Here is a 19,551-nt window from a genome sequence, read left to right as displayed (position 1 = left end):
ACTAGTTCAACATGACAACTTTATGGAAACAAGTAATTTTTCAGTAAGAAAATAGTAAGTATATTATTTTGAATAGTGAAAATGTGGTACCTGGACCGCTGCGTCGTGGGGAGAACTCTAACCCTCTCTGAGCTACGTCCAGGGGGCTAGAGCCAAGTAGTCCAGGACTAATGCTAAGCAAAGGACCTCCTCGCACTGACAGTCCATTATCCTGTTAACAAAATTAAGTCAATTATTTCCTTATAGCTATTTGATCTGAAAAGAGTGTACAAGCAAGTTATGTTATGCACAACATGGCACAAAATCTAATCTTACTCCAGCATGAAACTTATAATGAATTTAGACTTCAAATCTTACTTGCTTATAGGAATTATGGTTAGGTTACACCACAGCTGCATATGAGCAAGTAGATTGAAATGACACAGAGCTGAAGATGGACTGCCAGGTAAGTAAAATAATAAAAGTTAATTACCTTAAACCATGCTATCTCATATCAGTTACTTTGGTTAGTGCTCTGTTTAGCACTTTTTTACTTCTTTACTTTCATTTGCACTTCATTTTTTGTTGCTGTCTTCAAATTGCATTCATTACAGTAAAAACCTTTGATTGGCTGAGCGTTAGCAAAGTCTATCACTCAAGAGCCTAGAAAAATATAATTTCTGTCTGTCTTTCTGCATGATGTTTAAAAAAACAAACTGATCTATAGATTTGAAATTTTGCCATGTTTGATGATGAGCATGTCCTATGTGATTTGACTGAGCGTTTACTTAGCCTATCAGCAGGATATTTCAAGAATGATGTCATCTATAGATTTTAAAGTTTACATAAACTTAATTTTTCTACATGGACAAGAATGAGTTTCATGATGGTGCATCTCTCTCTCTATCCATGAAATTTACCTGAGCATGTACTCATTCACAATTTTAGATCGTTTTTGTCTTGAGTTGTAAAATGTCATTTTTTCTTTTTGTAGGTAAAAATTTGATTTATGTAATCATCAGTATAGAGCAAATCCAGTTTACCCTCATCAAAGTTCACCAAATAATAATTAACATTTATTGACAATATTAACCCTACTATATTTGTTTTACAACCTTTTAATTAAATTACAATATTAAGGGTACTGGTAATATCCAGAGGTCACTATTTTTGGAAGTGGAGGAAAAAAAACTACATTATTAGTAGAAACAGATTTTATTTTACTTACTGTGTGAAAACTACATGTCATTATGATGATCGACTTTTGTTTTCTACCACCCAAAAGGAAGCAATGTCTGCGAGGAGTAGGTCACACTTTCCCTATCTATTTCTTGTTATTACATATCAGTAGGTTTAGATTATGTTATCATAAACATGTTACTAGTAGTACCAAAGGTAAATATAACCTTACAAGCACTCATTTTAGCTAATATTAAATTTTGGGTACTATCTCTAGGGACGTTTTTCTTTTACAGAAGTGCAGGGGGGCACCAAAGGTGTCACCGAAGCCTGGACTGATGGCAAGGGGCATTTCCGATCAGTACTTTCCCGAACTCAGATCACGCACCTAATTGTCAAACTTTTCCGATATCAGACTACATTGTAAATGTCGACTTTAACTTTTTATATTTATGATACGTACATACATGAAGACATGCTGGAAATGTGTGAGAACAAACTTAAGCATTGACAACTACTCGATTGGCTGGGTAGAAAGTGTTAAATATTTGGGTGTAACAATAAACAGCAAAAACGTGGAGGATATAGAGATACAAAGCAAATTAGCTAATGTAAATAGGTGTCTTGGGGCGTGTACAAAACTCTTTACGTCAAGATTGTTATCACAATGCTCCAAAATAAGAATTTATAAAACAATCATTCAACCAGTCCTAATGTATGGAAGTGAAACATGGACATTAACGAAGAAAAATGAGGGGCGGTTGATTGTTTTGAGAATAAAGTTCTCCGAAAAATATTTGGACCAATATGTGATGAAGGGGTGTGGCGAATAAGAAAAAATAGAGAATTACGCAATGTATACCAAGATCCTGATATTGTGGCTTTGGTGAAGGCAAAGAGAATTAGCTGGCTAGGACATGTACATCGGAGACAGGAGGGCACAAGGTTAAAAGAGGTCTACCAGGCGGTACCGGCAGGAAGGCGCCCTTTGGGTAGGCCAAAGATAAGATGGTGCGATCAAGTGGTCGAAGATGTGACCCGGTGTGGAGGGTCTGTGGATCTGGCGGAAGACAGGGTGGCGTGGAAGAGGCTCATAGACGAGGCAAAGAATCGACTGAGATTTGTTACCCCCGGCAGTAAGTAAGTAAGTACATACATATAGCCAAATATCAAATAGTAGATAGGGACAAAGTGGTTTCTTTTTTTACAGACATTGCTTCTTTTGAGGAGGCAGTACACATGAACCGATCATCATTAATAACATTTAATTTCCACATTAAGTCAAATAAAGTTCTGTTCTTCCTAATAATGTGTTTTTTAGGTCCCTGGTAAGAAAATCTGTTAAAAAATAGTGGCTTGTATACTACGAAAGTACCATATTAAGTAGTAACACAGCAAAAATAGAAATGAAATTAAGAAAATGTTCATTTTAACATGAATTTAGTTCTTACTCACATAGGTTACATGAGGCATTGTTAATTTAACTATATTGTATAACACAAACCACTTAATATTTTACTACAAAATTAAAAAAAAATCGTATAACGTAATTTATTTTCAGTGACATGCAGAAGAGAAATATTGCTAGCCTATCAGTTAAAACCCGATCCTTGTAAGATAGCCAAAAACAAGAACTAAGTTATCTCAGAAAATTTAAAAGTTACATTACACTTAAATGATGAATCTAGGCATTTTGTATAGTTTTTTACATATGAAATATTTAAAACATATTCATGTCAGTAATATATTTGCCAGAATAAATAATTAAAGAATATTATAAAAAGAAGAACATACCTAAAACTTTTATGATTTACAGCTAATGAAACATTTAAACAGGCAATACTTGTAAAATTGTATTTAGTTTGTGAAAATACACACCTACTTTATTTTGCTTATTTAAAACAATGTCACAACATGAATGATGAACAATAAAATATCCAACTTGATGTGTTAACAGATTAAATGTTATCACTAAACAACAGCAATTAAGATGATATTTTGATATAAGCTGCAAACTACAATGAGATCTTACCTGAGCACGAATGTTGACATGAAGGGGTGGAGACAATTGGCGCAGTTCACCCGGCAGATCACCTGGATGTAGTGGGGGATAGTGGCTTGGACTTTGTCCAGCCACAGTACCTTGGGGCTTAGGGTAGAACACTGGATCTTTGCCAGGTGAACCTCCATCACTGGAACAGTATACACACCCATTAAACTATTGTTCATTTCAATTTAATGATAAGTGACACAAGTTGACTAATGAAAAAACACAGGGCAGTTTATGTGGTGCTTGTAGTAAGGATTATTCTAACAGTTGTTGTGTCTCTAGCTGTATCACTGACACAATCTAGAGAAAGAAAGACAGGAAGAATGAGCTAATGTTCCATGAGCTAGTTGTGATCAATATTTTAGGCACTATATCAATGTAGCTCAGACTTTGCAAGAAATATCACCATCATGTTTATATAAATTAAACCATATTTACTGGCAGAAGCCCCAGTTGTCCTTGAAGGATGAAGGGTAATAGGACTACTCTCGTGTTGGTTTTGGATTTTCCATATATTAGACCATGTTTACATACCTCTGGTTGTAGCACTGATAGTCCTTGTGGGATGAAGCCAAGTGGGACTGTACTGAATCCAGGTTTTGGAGTTTCCATACATTAGACCATGTCTACATACCTCTGGTTGTAGCAGTGATAATCCTTAAGGGATGAAGCCAAGTGGGGCCTCTACTGAATGCTGGTTTTGGAGTTCCCATACATCAGACCATGTTTACATACATCTGGTTGTAGCACTGATAGTCCTTGTGGGATGAAAACCAAGTGGGGCTGTACTGAATGCTGGTTTTTTGGAGTTTCCATGCATTAGACCACGTTTACATACCTTTGGCTATAGCACTGATAGTCCTTGAAGGATGAAGGCCATCGAGGTCGTCCTGAGTGCTGGTTATGACGAGAATTTCTCATGCTTGCGCCTCGATTGTTGGGATTCATTGTTTTTTTCTGAAAACAGAGAAATAGTAATGATAAAAATTATAAATTTTTTTATATTCTATCTCACAAAATGTAGTAGAAAAATTTGGAGTGTAGATTACTCGATATAAGAATGTGTACCTGATGATGAATTCATAGAATTTGAGATGTACATTGTAGAAATAAAAATAATATATCAAAGTGTTCAAAGGTTTATTATTGTATATAATTTCATCAAACACTTTTTGAGGCTACATCTCTAATATGGACTTACTATAGTCTACATGAAATGTTAAGTGACAACTTAGAACATTTAAAGCTTTATACAATACCAAATAGAATGATCTATAGAGACTTTAGCATAAGTATGTACTGTTATTTTGTTTATTGATAGTCTAATAGAATGTAATAAATGTTTCAGAATTAATAATCTAGTAAATATTGTTTTTATTTTTCTAAGTAATGATATTCATTATTTATGTTAGTTATTTATATTTGTGTTTATGCTCTGAAATAGCACATAAGAAATGTTTTATAATTAGCCTAAATATTTTAAAGATTGTTCTAGAATAAGCTGTCTTATGTACATGACAAGATACCTGTTTAATGTTATTAAATTATATAACTATTTCATATGTCATGTACTAATAAAGACCAACTTATTTTGCAATAACTAAGGTCTTTCAGAATGCAGACCTGTATGAAATTACCAAGCTTCATCAACATGTCTTAAATGTATTATTAATCAGCAGTTTTAAAATTTTCTTAAAAATACAAAAATTTTGTCAAAATGTTCAATCCTGGGTTTTGCTCGAACCATAGCACTGCTAATGCACCTCTTAAGATATTAGATAATATCCATCTTGGCATTAGTAAGAGCCAGACAACTACTTTAACTCTTTAAAAGGTCTTTGGGAGTGTTTTTATTGCATTCTCTTCATCAAAATTAAGAAGGGTGGTTTCTCTGATGGTAGTGTTACAATCTTCCTAAGCTGTATTTCAGGATGATGCCAGTGGGTCAAGTTGGGTGGGGGAGGAAAACTGGCACTGAGATACGTAGGTTTCACAGAGATCTCTCATTAGGTAACTTATATTCTGAATGTACATTAATCAATATTACTAGCCGAATTACTCAATCCAACTTCCACTTATACACTTATTACTTACAAATACTTCCAATATTAATACCGTTACCCAATGGGCTTGCAAATGTTGGACTTAAATATTGATAATGTGCAGTGTATTATGATTAGCTATTCCAAAACCTGTTAACCCGCTGCTACTCGCGCGTGTCAGACGAACACTGTTACTCGCGCTGTGCGTTAGATTTTATCTAACATAAGAACTTGTTTAAAAAAAAAACACCCATTTTGTTACAAAATGAACTTATTATTGAACATGTTTCACAGCAATATAAATGTATAAAAAGAAAAGACCATATTAACTTATTTTTAACGATAAAATATCAGTTAAAAATGTAAAATAAAAATATTTTTTGTATTACGTTAAACAATACTTTAAAAACGTAATTATCTTTAAGTAAATATTAAGTAGTTTTAAGAAGTATTAAGGAAGTAGTTTTTAAAAGTCTTAGAAATAAAATATACATTGATTTCAATAATAATAAAAATAAAAACTTTCTGTTGTAAACATAATCAGGGCCTTTCTAATCAGAGTCTGCTTCTACATTCTCGCACTCTAGGCAGCTAAGTAAAGTCTCTTCGCCGTGTGTTCTTTACATATTGGTTTCTCACAGGCATTGCACGATGTTGTGTGAATCTGTTTTTTCGAAGAGGGTAGAAAGCACACCATGGTTTTTGTCTTTCTTGACGAGGTGCAGGCTCAGGTGGAGGAAGTTGAGCAACATGTCTTATTTTCTGACGAAGTTCGCAAGAAAGGTTTGGTACTATTGCTCTTCTGACTAGATGCGGTTTAATCAGTTGTGTTGCAAGTTCTTTACGGTAGTTTCTTCTTACCATGGGCACTTGAGTGTTTGCTGTTGAGGATGATCTGTGCGTTTATTCCACCAATGTTCAACATTGAACAAAACAGTGTCAGAGGCCACCGATGACTGATTCTGGATACGCTGTAGGCCTAATCACTCTTCATTCCTGTCTACAACGTCAACTCCTCCTTTCGTCAGGTTGTAAAAGGATATCACCTCTAGTTTACAGGAAGTCTCCAGAAACTTCGTCGATAGTATCATCTTTGTGCATTGTAGAGATCATGAGCACATTTTTGTTCTTTTTAGGCACATAAGAAGCAAGAAGACAACTGTTAGGGGATTTGCCATAAAAAATAGAGAGCTGTTTACTGGACGATCCTTTGATGAAAGTGGCCTGAGGTGGCAACTGAGGGTTTTTTTTACGGATGGTACCAACTACCGTCAGTCTATGGTTCGCAAAAAGATCATTTGCAAGAGGGATTCCGTTGAAATAGTTGTCCATTGTGATGTTTCGGCCAGAATTACTTATAGGTGCAATCAGTCGCTTCACAACTCTAGCTGAATCGTTATCTACATAAAATGGCCCCGGAGGTTGTTTGGCAGCATACAATTCCAAATTGTATGTGTAAAAGATACGGGAATCTACCAGAGCATAAATCTTAATCCCATACTTCGATGGTTTGTTCGGTATGTACTGGCAAAACTTACAACGCCCTCGAAATCCATCTAACATATCGTCTAAGGTTGCATATTCACTTATTGTATAGGAACCTTGACACTTTTCTACAAATTTGACAAATAGATCACGAATTGGGGCAAGATTATCATATCTTTGTCGCTCATCTCGGGTGTTCATGTCATCAAATCTAAGAGCTTGAAGTAACGTTTGGAACCGTCTCTTAGACATTGTTGCCACAAAATTATCAGGAGCAGTTCCATCAGTACGCCACAATTCTTCAACATGTAAGTGACCAGCTTTTTTAACACACCATTAGGTACAACATACCTATTACAGCTAATAGCTTAGTGGCGTCAGTTTGAGGACAATCTCTTTGTCCTCTTGTGTACGAATCACACATCAAAAGTAACCTTTGATTCGTATAACGGACTATTTCTTCAATTACGTCATCGGGGAAAAAGTCTCCAACTATCTAAAACTGATTTACTGTTTTTGGCTAAGCCTTTGGTACCAGGCAATTTCGTTACTACATTTTGTGTAATAGTTCTTGTAGTTGCAGAGGTTGGCTTGTGATTGTGCCAAGATGTAATGCCATCTTTTCCAACAGTATGGCCTACAGTGACATTTTGACGTTGATTTATTTGTGGAGCAGGTTGAGGCTCGGTTGGTTCTTGATGCCCTAAGTCAACACATTATCTATGTCCATAGATTCTATACCTTCCTCATCACCCGTTTGTTCAGAGCAGTGTCGTGATTGCTGTGTTCACTTTCTGCATCAGACACAGAAACGTTTCCATGTGGATCTCCATCAACAACTTCATTCTCGTCTTCCTCTTCATTCAACCATGATAGTATACGAAACTCACTATTTGGAAGATCCATTACGCCTCCACCTAAGCATAAAAACACTAAAAGAATCAGATTTATAGTATTAGTGTCCAAACAAAACTAAAAAAATACACTCACATGGTTACTCGCGCCCTTAGCATTTTACTAACATAAAGAGTTACACGATTACTCGCGTGTTAAATTCCTATTAACACTATGTGTGCGGCGCTCTTTTATCCCCTCCACTGCACCATGACGCCACTTAAGAGATGGAAAACTTCAAAAAATGGCAGCAGAATACTTAAGGGAGGCTATGAAGAAGCGGCGGCACTGTTAACATTTTTTTGCAACTTTTATATAAAAAATGGCAAAAATGTTAGATATTTTCTAACACGGGAGTAATCGCGGGTTAATACAAATGACTATTATGGCTTCCAGATCACACAGTAATTTGATGAACTAACAGCAGATTTTGTTTGGTGTGTAATAATGATTTTGATAGTGTCCATACTTATGAGGTGGACATCTCTCACTGGGATTCTAAAATAATGCTGATAAAAGGACACTTGACTATCTCATTTCAATTACTGTGACGTAATCATAATGACACTTAGTGCAGTCATAGAAGCATTATTGCTCCGAATTTTTTTTACTGTGAACCGAATTGCATACAATTTTGGAATTAGGTTCATTCTTACCCTTAACTTCAAAAGTGAAAATGATCTGAACTCCGCAACCACCCTGGGGGTGGTTGCCACCCTTCTCGGGGGGAATTTTTTTTGTTTCAAAATAACCTCGGATATCGATAGAAGGCATCATTTTAAGCAAAAAATCATCTATAAAGTTTTTCGAAAAATCCAATACTTTTCAAGTTACTGGTAATTGAAAATTCGCAATTTTGTCACGTTTTTCATCGGTTTTTTTTTGCAAATATCTCCAAAAATAAAACGTTTTATCGAAAGTTTTAAAAGAACAAAATTGTAGCAGGTAATAAAATGAACAATTTGGTTTTTTATAAAGTATTCTAAGTGCAATATTAAGCTTAGATATTAAGATCAAAGCAGTTTTTTTATTTTGTCTGAAATTTAATCAATGTTGTCAATGCCATCTAGCGGCGAGCAGATGCAATTTTAGGCCATTCTAATAAAAAAGAGTTTTTGTAGTGCTTGAAATAAGCTTTAAAATGAGCACTATTAAATGTCTTTTGCACGTAAAGTAAGTGAGTTGTATTGCAAATAAGAGGAGCAATCTAATGTTTTTTCTTTGAAATCAATGGGTTTCATAAGTGCCATTTCCACCAAAATTAAAATTAATTGGATTCCGCCTAGAATTAACTTTATTATGAAGAGTTTGATAGATTGTATCAGTTTTGCTGCTTCTGGACACATATTTTTCCAAAAAAGTCACGATTAAAAACAATTTCAAATTTTAAAAAAATCACCTTTTTTCATAATATCTCAAAAATGACTACAGATACGTATAAAAGGTAAAAGGTAAAATTTAGGTATGTTTTTGACAAACAATTTGGTTTCTTTGTTTTTTCTGACACACAAAAATTGACGGAGATATGATTGTTTAGAGCGCAGGCGTGGCAGCGCAATCACAGCCTCTCTTCAGCCCTTTAACCCTTCACCGTTTGAGGAAAAGGTTTTTTACTATATATTTCAATAAAGGATGTTGTAGCTCTCTTAATTACCTTTACAATGGTTTTTTATAAATTGTGATAGCATGAAAAATTGAAGGATTTGTGGTCCAAAAACTTATCGTATTTTTTTTATACTTAGTAACTGAAAAATTTCGGAGTGTGAATATTTGGAGCAATGTGAAAGTACGCAGCATAATAGAGACCCAAAACTATTGTAATGTGTATATATATACATAATATGGCTCATATATTTTGGAAACGTAGGCATGAATACATACAAACGTTCTTATATGTATATATAACACATTTGAGTGAATTTTATATAATTTGTAAATTTTTTATTTAATAAATGGCAATTTTTTACTCTAAATAAAATGTTTTTAAATATGTAATCATATATATTACTGTTTTAATTTAGGGGTAGTTTTAAGGGTAGAAAAAGCTTAAGAATATGATAATCATTTTCGAGAGTGTGGAATAATATTTAAATCCTTTTCCTTTTTAAAAAAAAAAATGTTAAAAAATTTTTTATCAAGGGGTAGTTTTCAAGAGCGTTGAAGGGGATTAAAAATTTGATAATTATTATAGAGAATATAAAATATTACTTACTCTATACTTACATCTTTTTAATGTCATACCAAAGTATTTTTTTGTGGTTTTTTCAATTTAGGGGGTTGTTTGCAAGGGTTGTAAGATTTTCAAGGGGTTTAAAATGATTTTAATATGAGGTACTTGTGTTAGAAAAACACTTTACAATTTCACCACTTACTATTAGACATGTGTTCTAGCGATAAAATGGCTCAATGTCAATTTTTCCATTAAGGGGTTGTTTACACCCCTTAAAAATAATAGGCGGAGTTCAGATCATTTTCACTTTTGAAGTTAAGGGTAAGATGAGCCTAATTCCAAAATTTCATGCAAATCGGTTCACAGTAAAAAAATTCGGAGGTAAGACCGTATTTTTCGCTTCAATGACTGCACTAACTACCGAAGAAGAAAATCTTGTTGTTTTTAAGTATTTTAAATATTCATTTTTTATCCCAACTTATGTTACAGACAAATATTATTTTAAATACAGGTATGCAAAGGATGTTCTGTTTCAATATTCATGATCATATTTATTATAATTTTATAATGAGTATAAGTGGTACAAATTCTTGTAAGTAACTTGCAGTGAATCATTTAGACAAAATTACAAATTTCTTAGCTATTGAGCCAAATTCTGAGGCACTACCTATATAACTATTAGTGTTATATATACCTATACATACAGTCATAGACCTTTAAAATATAAATAAATCAAAAGCCTATTGAAGTTGTTTTTAATGTTTAGTGATTTTTTATTTTCATAAAATCCTGTTTCTAGATAGCAATATGTGTGATTTTCCCAGATCTGATTTTGTTTTTTAACTTATTTTTGGTGGAGATTGTTACTTGTAAACTAATCACCTTGACCAGAAGATTTTTTATTGTATCAAACTATGCAAAGTTTTATTCTTACACTGTCTACGATACACTGTCCTTGATTCTTTTAAATGAATTTGTTTATCAATTATAGTTCACTTATATTGCTAATATATCATAATTAGCTTATCATCTTATTGTAAGCTCTCATGTAGACATTATTTTATTGTTAGAGAGAAGAATTGGTTGCAGTCGTAAATATTATGGGTAACAATCTATAATATTTAAGATAGGGTCCCCTAGAAGTGGTAATTGCTGCTTTTCAGGGTGTGGGAAGCATCAGAACTTTCACTCCCAGACAGAGATTGGGCCTTTCATGAACCAAGGGATGTCAACCCCCAAGTGTTCATGGAAGGTCTCCTTGGCTTGTGAAGGGCAATACCTTCATCTCATTACAATACTTAGGACAGACAGCACAGCTATCTGTATGTCAATACAGTTCACTAACAATCGTTGTAATTATAGTTGTATTATAACATTATATAATTTCCTGCCTTAGGACTAACATTCCAAGACTCTAGGCGTACCACGTGGACACAATATACACTATTGATTATAATACTTTCAGAACGAAAATAATCCTTATGGATTAAGTGATAGTAAGTTGTGATATTCTAATGGAATCTCATATAACTAACTTTTGTGAAGTCTGAAGTAGAAAAATTATCATATATTGTTTTCTTTTTTGCTAATTTTAAAGTAAAAAAAAAAAATTATTGCTGTACTGTTTGATACATCATGCTCATGTTATACTATGCTTATTTTATTGTTGTTTAGGTACTGAAAATGGTTATAAATTTACCACCATGCGCTTTTCCTCTTAGGCCTACTATTGCTTTTTCTGAACACCGTAAGACTATATACTTGTTTTATTCACAACCTAAATTTCTTACAAACTTGGCTATTTTGGAATTTTGAAACACATTACACTTTTTTATGATGCAGATACTACTTTATTTAATATATTTTGCGTCTAACTTACTCATATGCTGTTTTTAAAAATTCATTAAAAAACTCTGCAACTCCTGAAGTGGATAGCAAATCATCTCATTGACCGTGAATTGGTTGTCAAGTGTGAGTGAGCTCTTTTTAGCACCTTTCTTTTCATGTTCTCTCCAGTATTCCTCAGGGTTCTCACTTGTGACCATTACTCTTAATGTTTGGGTCATTCCATATCAAATCAACACAGGGGTATATACATGACTACCTCAGAATGTGATAAAAATTTGGTATGAAGGTAGTCCTTTATATAATTTAGGAAAAATTTTTCAATTTATCCCCCAAATATTTAAATGGGTTACAAAATTTTCTATATGAAATCCCTCCAAATGCACCAAAAAAAACAGCAACCAACATATTTTTGGAGAAATAATGCATATCGATTTTTCCTAATTGAGCTTAGAGAAAGAGAGTAATGTCATTTTACTCAGTATTAAATTTTCTTTATTTTTATGTTCAAACACAGCATAATTTGTTATAAAAAGTTTATAAAAATCAAAAATCAACATTTTGATTTTTCAAAAAGTACATGTTAGATAATTAAAAATTCTTACACGTTGTGTTTAAACTTTTGTTAAGTGATTCTAAAAACTTAAAAGTAGGGAGGCTAATGGATTCATAAGTAAAATAATAATTTAAGAAAGGGTTCTAACAAGTTTTTGTAACAAATGTCACTATGTTATCCCTTACTTTTTGAAGGAAACAGGATTTTTTTTCCGGGACAATTCGCCGGTTTTCGTGATACAAAAAAGAGTAAACAACTACGTTTCAAGATCTACAATCTGATCTCTTCTTCAGGTAAATAAACTAACCTAACACATAATTACAAACTAGGTTAAAATAAACAAATCATTAACCAGAGCGTTGTGACACGCCTTAAGTCAGAATCACAACCTCAATGTTGTGAACATTAAAACATGCACTTAATACAAAATTTACAAACACAACACTAATTATTAAACTGAACTACAGAATACAGGTCACAATAGCTCTGCCATTCACTGACCAACAACCTGCATTCACTGACCAACAACCTACAACTGACCAGAGGCCAATAGCAAAATGGTGATTGTCACGGCAGAAACAAAGATGGCAAGCAAAAAAGGAAGGGAACAGGAGTAGGCCTTCTTTTTTTATTTATGGTTCATGCTAGATGAACTTCTTAAAAACCATACTGTGACTTCAGCATTGGTTTTATTACAAATATCTAATCTGTTTGATACTCTAAGTTTTTCTCTTTAGTTCCATTTTCAAAGAATTGGCAACCAAAGCGGCCTTATCTCGGCCTCCTGACCCTCCACTTGATGCCGGACCCTCCACCGGAAGCCGACCCTCCATCTGATGCTGACCCTTCACTTGATGCCGACCCCACCACCTCATGTTGTCCCACCAGATATTGATGATCATGCAGCTAATGAACCTGATAAGTCACACACCTGGCCTGCACCTGATACACGTCTCTGGAATCCCACAATCTCGATTCATTCGTGCTAAAAACAATCATTTATGGAACACACTGGGTCCTATCAATATACGCAACCCGAGAGAAACATTGTGGTTTACAAAACGGGATGTTGTGGGAGCTGCGAGAGAATCACTCCGACACCTATCATGTTTCCTTTGTATGTTTGATAAAACAATGCTCAACAGTATTGTTGCAAACACCAATGATGAAATGATTCGTCTCAGAAAATTATTCAAAGAATACAATAAACACACTACAACCATTAGACCTTCAAGAGCTGAAAGCTTTTATTGGACTTTTGGTGAATTCAGTATGGAGTAAAGACAACCACCAAGCTGTAAGGGAGATGTTCAACATTGAATGAGAGTGGTTTCTCGCTACAAATGTGTAATGACTAGTGATAGATTTGAGAGTTTATTCTGCTTTGTCTTCGATTTTGACAAAACAAAACAACAAGTGATGAGCGGAAAAGGATAGACCCTTTCCGCACCCATCATAGAGTTATGGGAAATCTTTTCACATTGAATTGTAGATCAAAGTATAAACCAAGGCAATTAAGTTACCGTTGATGAGCAACTACTGGTCTTTAGGGGAAATTGCCCTTTTATCATATACATACCTAACAAACCGCGCAAAATATGGGTTAAAGATTGTGCTTTGCTGCGATACAATAAACCAACTATTTGTTTGATGGAGAACCTTATGTGGGGAAGAAAAACGCCAACCGAGGACAACCTGTAGCAGGATTATTTTGTAAAGAAAGGTGACCAGAGAGAAGCATCCATGGATCAAATCAAAGTGTGACCACAGACAATTGGTTCACGAACGTAAAACCTAGCAGATGAACTTTTAAATGATCCCTACAATTTGACAACTGTGGGCACCAATTTCGTTTAAATAGGAAAGGTTGTCCCAAAACAACTGGCAAATACGAAACAAAAATCTATCCCTGTCATCAATGTTTCTCTTCAAACAGGGAGACGGAAAAACAATTGTGTCAATCAAGCCAAAGAGAAATAAAGTGAGTAGTGCTTTTATCCACTACTATGCACTTTGGAACAGCACTGAACAACAAACACTAAACAAACCAGAGATAATCCACCAACGACCAAAGGGGCTATGGATACTCCAGACAAGATTGTGTGGAGACATGTCATGCAGCCGGAAGGGAAAACTCGACGTTGGCCCTCTTTGCGTATTTTTTTGAATGCTGAATATTGCGTTTTGTAAATTCTTATTGTGATTTACTGCATGAACAATATTAGACTTGGTAACAAGCCTTTAAAAAGGAAGGCCTTTATGAAGCAGTTTCTGTAAGGAGTTGACAGAGCCGCAGATGCGAGAATTATCTTGAGACACCCAACATGAGGAGACAAACTAGATCACTCATTATGTGAGGCGCTTGGCTCATTCCAACTACCCCCAGACGCCTCCAAAGGCAAGCAGGAGCCAGTAAAAATGTGCTTTTACTGTCCACCTGCCAATCACGAAGAAGGATGACGACACAAAAGCTACTGTGTGCACTGCAATCACGCAATATGTGGAAAAACATCAATGTCAATGTGCTGTCTAGAGTGTGACAACAACTAAAAGTGCTTGCTACAGGACAAAAAATGTATATTTTCTTCTATCCACCTCAAATTAATTAGAGTAAAAATAGAAAAAACTGTTTTTATTTTATATAGCAACTAAGTTATTTTATAACTCATTGAATTGACTATTTATCTAGTTTGTTTGTAATAAATATGTGTTTTACTTGATTTTTGGTTTTTGTGTTTTACCCATACACTTCAGATCAACTCATAATTATTGTATTCTTTATTATTCTTACAAATATGTTTATTCTGAAATAAAAAAAAAAATGTTCTTGTATATTAGAGGTTGTTAGGTGGCATTATCATAATTATAACTTAATTAAAAATACTATTTTTGTAATATAAAAAAAAAGAAAGTTGAGTAGTCAAATTGACGATACATAAGTAATTCCGTGACAATATTTTGACTTCAGTAATCTAGGGTTAAGTTTGTCCATATCAAAATTGTAACACCTGTTATCATAAAACATACAAGTTTGTATAGCATAAAAGCTATAAATGTTTAGTAAAATGAACATTTGCAAAAGTATAAGAACATGTTTAACTCCCAGTCATATCTAAAAATATGACAGTCAGTCTCATGTAGAAATGTTTTCTCACTGATCTCTACATTGAAGTTTTGTTTATTTTCTTTATGCTTTATTGTCATATGACTGTAAATTTGATCATGTTTCATGTTAGTACATACAATAAGCTTACACTTATATTAATTTTTAAATTTTATTAAAAAAAAAAATCTAAGCCCAAAGATTGAAGCCTGTTCATATGCTACTCAGGATGCAATGGGTTTAAGAGAAATATTATATTTATTATTATTTATTTTACTATTGTATGATAAATTAGAAATATTTAAGGGTACTGAAATGAAATATAAAAAATGACAATTTATCATAACATTATCACTTTATATTATTACAAATACAAAAGCCACATTAATACAATTGGGTTTCAAAATATCAATATTTCAAAGTGTTTTGTAAACACAGAAAAAATAAACAATTTAAATAGTGTTCTTTATTCTTTAATTGTGTTGGACGCTTAGGCGCTCCTATTATACTGCAGCAACTTTAACAACATTGATAGTATATTAATATAAATAATTTACTTAGAGGTACTTTATCTAATTGAAAATATATCTTAAGTTTTGTACATGTAACACACGTTACAATTTATTAAAATATTAAAATAAAATAAAGTAAAATATTAATAACAATGTCAGTAAACATTTGTGAATTGTTATTTAATGATAGAATATACATATTTTTATTCAAGATTGTAAACTGAGTAACTTACAGAGTTTTGGAATTATTTACTAAACACCTCTCTTGCCATGTCCAACTTGTAAAAAAACCCGTTACAATCAGCTTTTAATGTGTAGCTACAATTACAGCTGAAAGATATATCAATATGATGCTTGGGATAACGATTTAAGGTTACAAAAAAAATTAATTTAATTTTTTTTAATTTGGGGTTTACTGTAACAAAATTTAAATTCTAATTGTTATATTATATTTGTGTTATTTTATAAGGTAGACTTAATTGAAAAACATGTCCAACAGTAACACCCATTACCATGAAAGGGCGTAGGGTTTAGTAGGGTAATGATAAGGTTGGTTTTTAGATACATAAAAAGAATATAGTCATCGATACCTAATATTCGCATCTCATATCCTAGACTATTAATCTAATATAAAAGTACCTATAGTCTGCAATACCAATCTTATGTTTTTAATTAAAATATGAATTTAATATTTACGATCTCAAACAAATTATTAGGAATATAACCAAAATTAGGAGAAAACTGAAGACGACCATATTTGCTCCTCTCACAGTATATGGGTGATGATTAAGTTAATATTGTTTTGCATTTCGAGCGCAGTGTGAAAACCTGTGCCATAGATTCCATCCATAAAAAGAACTAATCCGCTGACATTGAATCCTAACCTGGTTCATGATAAGAATACTCCTGACCTAGTTCCTGAACTACAACTAATCCTAGTTCCTGAAACCTATGTTCTCAATCGCACTTCAGGATTAAATTATATTATTAAAATTAAATTTTACATAATATAAAAAATGAACAAATACAAAAATATCTAATAGATTATACTTAACTACATTCTACTTTGAATACATGGTCTACATGTATTATATTACTACCCTCATTTTAGGACCTCTTCTATTCTTTTTTTTGGACAAATACCAATCTTCATCGGACGGCCATATCTCAAAAAACGTACGAGCCAATGTTGATAAAAACTTCTGCTACACATTCACTGCATGTCTAGTATACTAAAATATAAAGCCTCATTCTTGGCCACGGCCTATCTTCCGAGGCCATCAACGATCGATTTTAGAACAGGCAATGTGCTGACAAATAACCAAATATTATGGACGGCCATATCATCAAAAAACGTACGAGCCCAATTTTGATTAATAAGACATTTCTGATTACACATCTCACTACATGGTCCGTAGTTATTATAAATACATGCATCATTGCAGTTAGGCCAGCGCCTATTTCTCAGGACGGCCATTATCCGATGTTTGACAGGCCTAAGTTGATAACATAAAAACCTAATCTATGGATGGACGGCCATATCTCATAACAATTGTATCGAAGCCCTAATTTTGATTAAAATCTTTCTGGTACAAAACCATTTTTATTTCACTACATGGTCTTATGTAATACTAGATAATACAAGACCTCATTCTTAAGGCCCAGTCTCCCTATATCTTCCAGGAGACCAATCAATAACTTATTAGGCCTAAGTGCTTGACAAAAACCAATCTTATGGACAGACCCCATTTCTCAAAAAATGTACGACGCCAATTCTTGTATAAAACTTTCTGTCTACATCATTTCACTACATGGTTCTAGTAGTTATTCTAAAATCTCATAGCCATTAATTTTATAGGCACGTCACGGGGGGGGCACTATTTCCGGAGCTACAATCTGATTTTACAGGGCCAATGGTGATGACAAAAACCAAATCTTGATGGACGGACCCAATGATCTCAAAAATGTACGACGCCAATAGTGTTTGTGTATAAAACTTTTCTGTACACATTCGATTACATAGGTCTAGTATACTCAATAATAAAAAGGGGGGTCCCCCCCGCCCCTCTCTTTTCTTAGGCCACGCTTATATTCCTCCAGGATGCCACAATACGATGTTTTACAGGCCAAGTGGCTGACAAAAACCGCAATCTATCGGACGGCCATATACTCAAAAATTGTAACGTAGCCCAATTTCTTGATAAGACTATTCTAGTACACATTTATCTACCATGGTCCTAGTTTTCGGCGTTTAAGTTGTTGGTATCACTCAGTTGTATTCCTTTAATTCTAGTGAGATACTACAAAATTTGTTTTAATAAACAACCGCCGTCAGGAGTTTGTTTTTAATAGCCCTCAAACCATTATATTAAAGATAAAAAAAAGGTAAATTCCTTAATAAATGTATTCTAATTAACATGTTTTTCAACTAAGAAACCATTTGTAGAGCACAATAACTAAAATATCAATTGTAAAAGTAAGATATAAAAATTAACACTTTTACATTTTCAATATACCATCTTATATTGGAGTTTTAAAAAACAAACAAATTACATTTTAAAAACAGCCAAACGATCATTATTATATATGCTTAACTGAAAGCCCCAGGCATCAGTCTTGGAATACTTTTTACTTTAACTCTGCATAAGGTTAAAATTTCTTTGCTCGCGTGTGTTAGCTGCATTTAACAACTCTGAAAATAGCGCAAGTTTTTTGAAATTTTTACTTTTGGTGACAAACTAATAAAGGCCAAAATAATTAAAGGATTTACAGATTTCATCATTCAATAATGATAACAAGAACCTCCAATTATTTGTTATATTTCTTCAGGGGATATTAAACCCACGATATATATCGGGAATAACTTAATATCGGATATCCAAAATAGGATCATAATCGAAAACGATATTTATTCGATATAAATAAAAATTGATATGCTATTATCTGATAATATGGCAACATCCCTAAGCCCCCTTACCGTTCTTGCAAATAAAAGCTCAACCCGGCATTTAGTCTTCGATGTGGACTCATAAATGCTGCACGGTTAATGAACGCAATTTTTCTGTTAGAAAGTTGGATACGCTCGATTAAGTATGCGAGGGGATTAAACCATAAATAATTGTCTCACATACAACTTTTTCCGAGGTGGAGTTTGATCTGTAATAGATTCAGTAATTTTTATTCAAGACCACATTAACCTAGAATTAGATTGGTTTGTTTGTCAGGACTTTGGCCTGTAAAAAATCGATTTGTAGCTCCGTAAATAAGGCGATGGCCCTAAGAATGAGGACCTTTTATTTTAGTACTACTAGGACCATGTAGTGAATGTGGTTACAGAAATGTTTTTAATCCAAAATTGGCTCGTTACATTTTTGAGATATGAGGCCGTCCATAGAATTGGTTTTTTGGAGTCAGACACTTTGGCCTGTAAAATCGATGTAGCTACCGGAAAATAGGCCGTTGGCGTCTAAGACATGTAGTGCTTATAATTTTTAGTATAACTAGACCATGTAGTCGAATGTGTATTCAGCAAAGTTTCTAAGTCAAACATTGGGCTCGTACTAGTTTTGAGATTGTATGGCCCCGTCCATAGATTGGTTTTTGTCCAGCACTTGGTCCTCGTTAACAATCGACTTGTTCGCTATCCGGAGACATAGGCAGTGGGTCTAAGAATTGAGGCTCTATTATTTTAGATTATTTACTAGACACATGTAGTTGTATTGGTGTTCAGTGAAAG

The 19,551-nt window shown here is 33.7% G+C and overlaps 1 protein-coding gene across 1 annotated transcript in view; it reads right to left on the bottom strand.

Annotated features, from left to right (window-relative positions):
• Nucleotides 1-7,641, bottom strand: part of LOC124371526 (RING finger protein 44-like) — a 48,968-nt gene extending 41,327 nt beyond the window's left edge. Inside the window, exons 1-4 of the mRNA XM_046829879.1 lie at nucleotides 7,477-7,641; nucleotides 4,047-4,165; nucleotides 3,191-3,350; nucleotides 91-211 (exon numbers count right to left, since the gene is read on the bottom strand). Of these exons, the coding sequence (XP_046685835.1) occupies nucleotides 91-211; nucleotides 3,191-3,350; nucleotides 4,047-4,165; nucleotides 7,477-7,641 (565 nt within the window). The remainder of the gene's footprint in view (nucleotides 1-90; nucleotides 212-3,190; nucleotides 3,351-4,046; nucleotides 4,166-7,476) is intronic.
• Between the last annotated feature and the right edge of the window lie 11,910 nt (nucleotides 7,642-19,551).

This window comes from Homalodisca vitripennis, unplaced genomic scaffold (genome assembly GCF_021130785.1).
Source record: "Homalodisca vitripennis isolate AUS2020 unplaced genomic scaffold, UT_GWSS_2.1 ScUCBcl_1546;HRSCAF=5294, whole genome shotgun sequence".
NCBI classification, from domain to species: domain Eukaryota; kingdom Metazoa; phylum Arthropoda; class Insecta; order Hemiptera; family Cicadellidae; genus Homalodisca; species Homalodisca vitripennis.
Note: the sequence above shows the minus strand (reverse complement) of the source record. Positions and strands in the feature narration are given on the sequence as shown.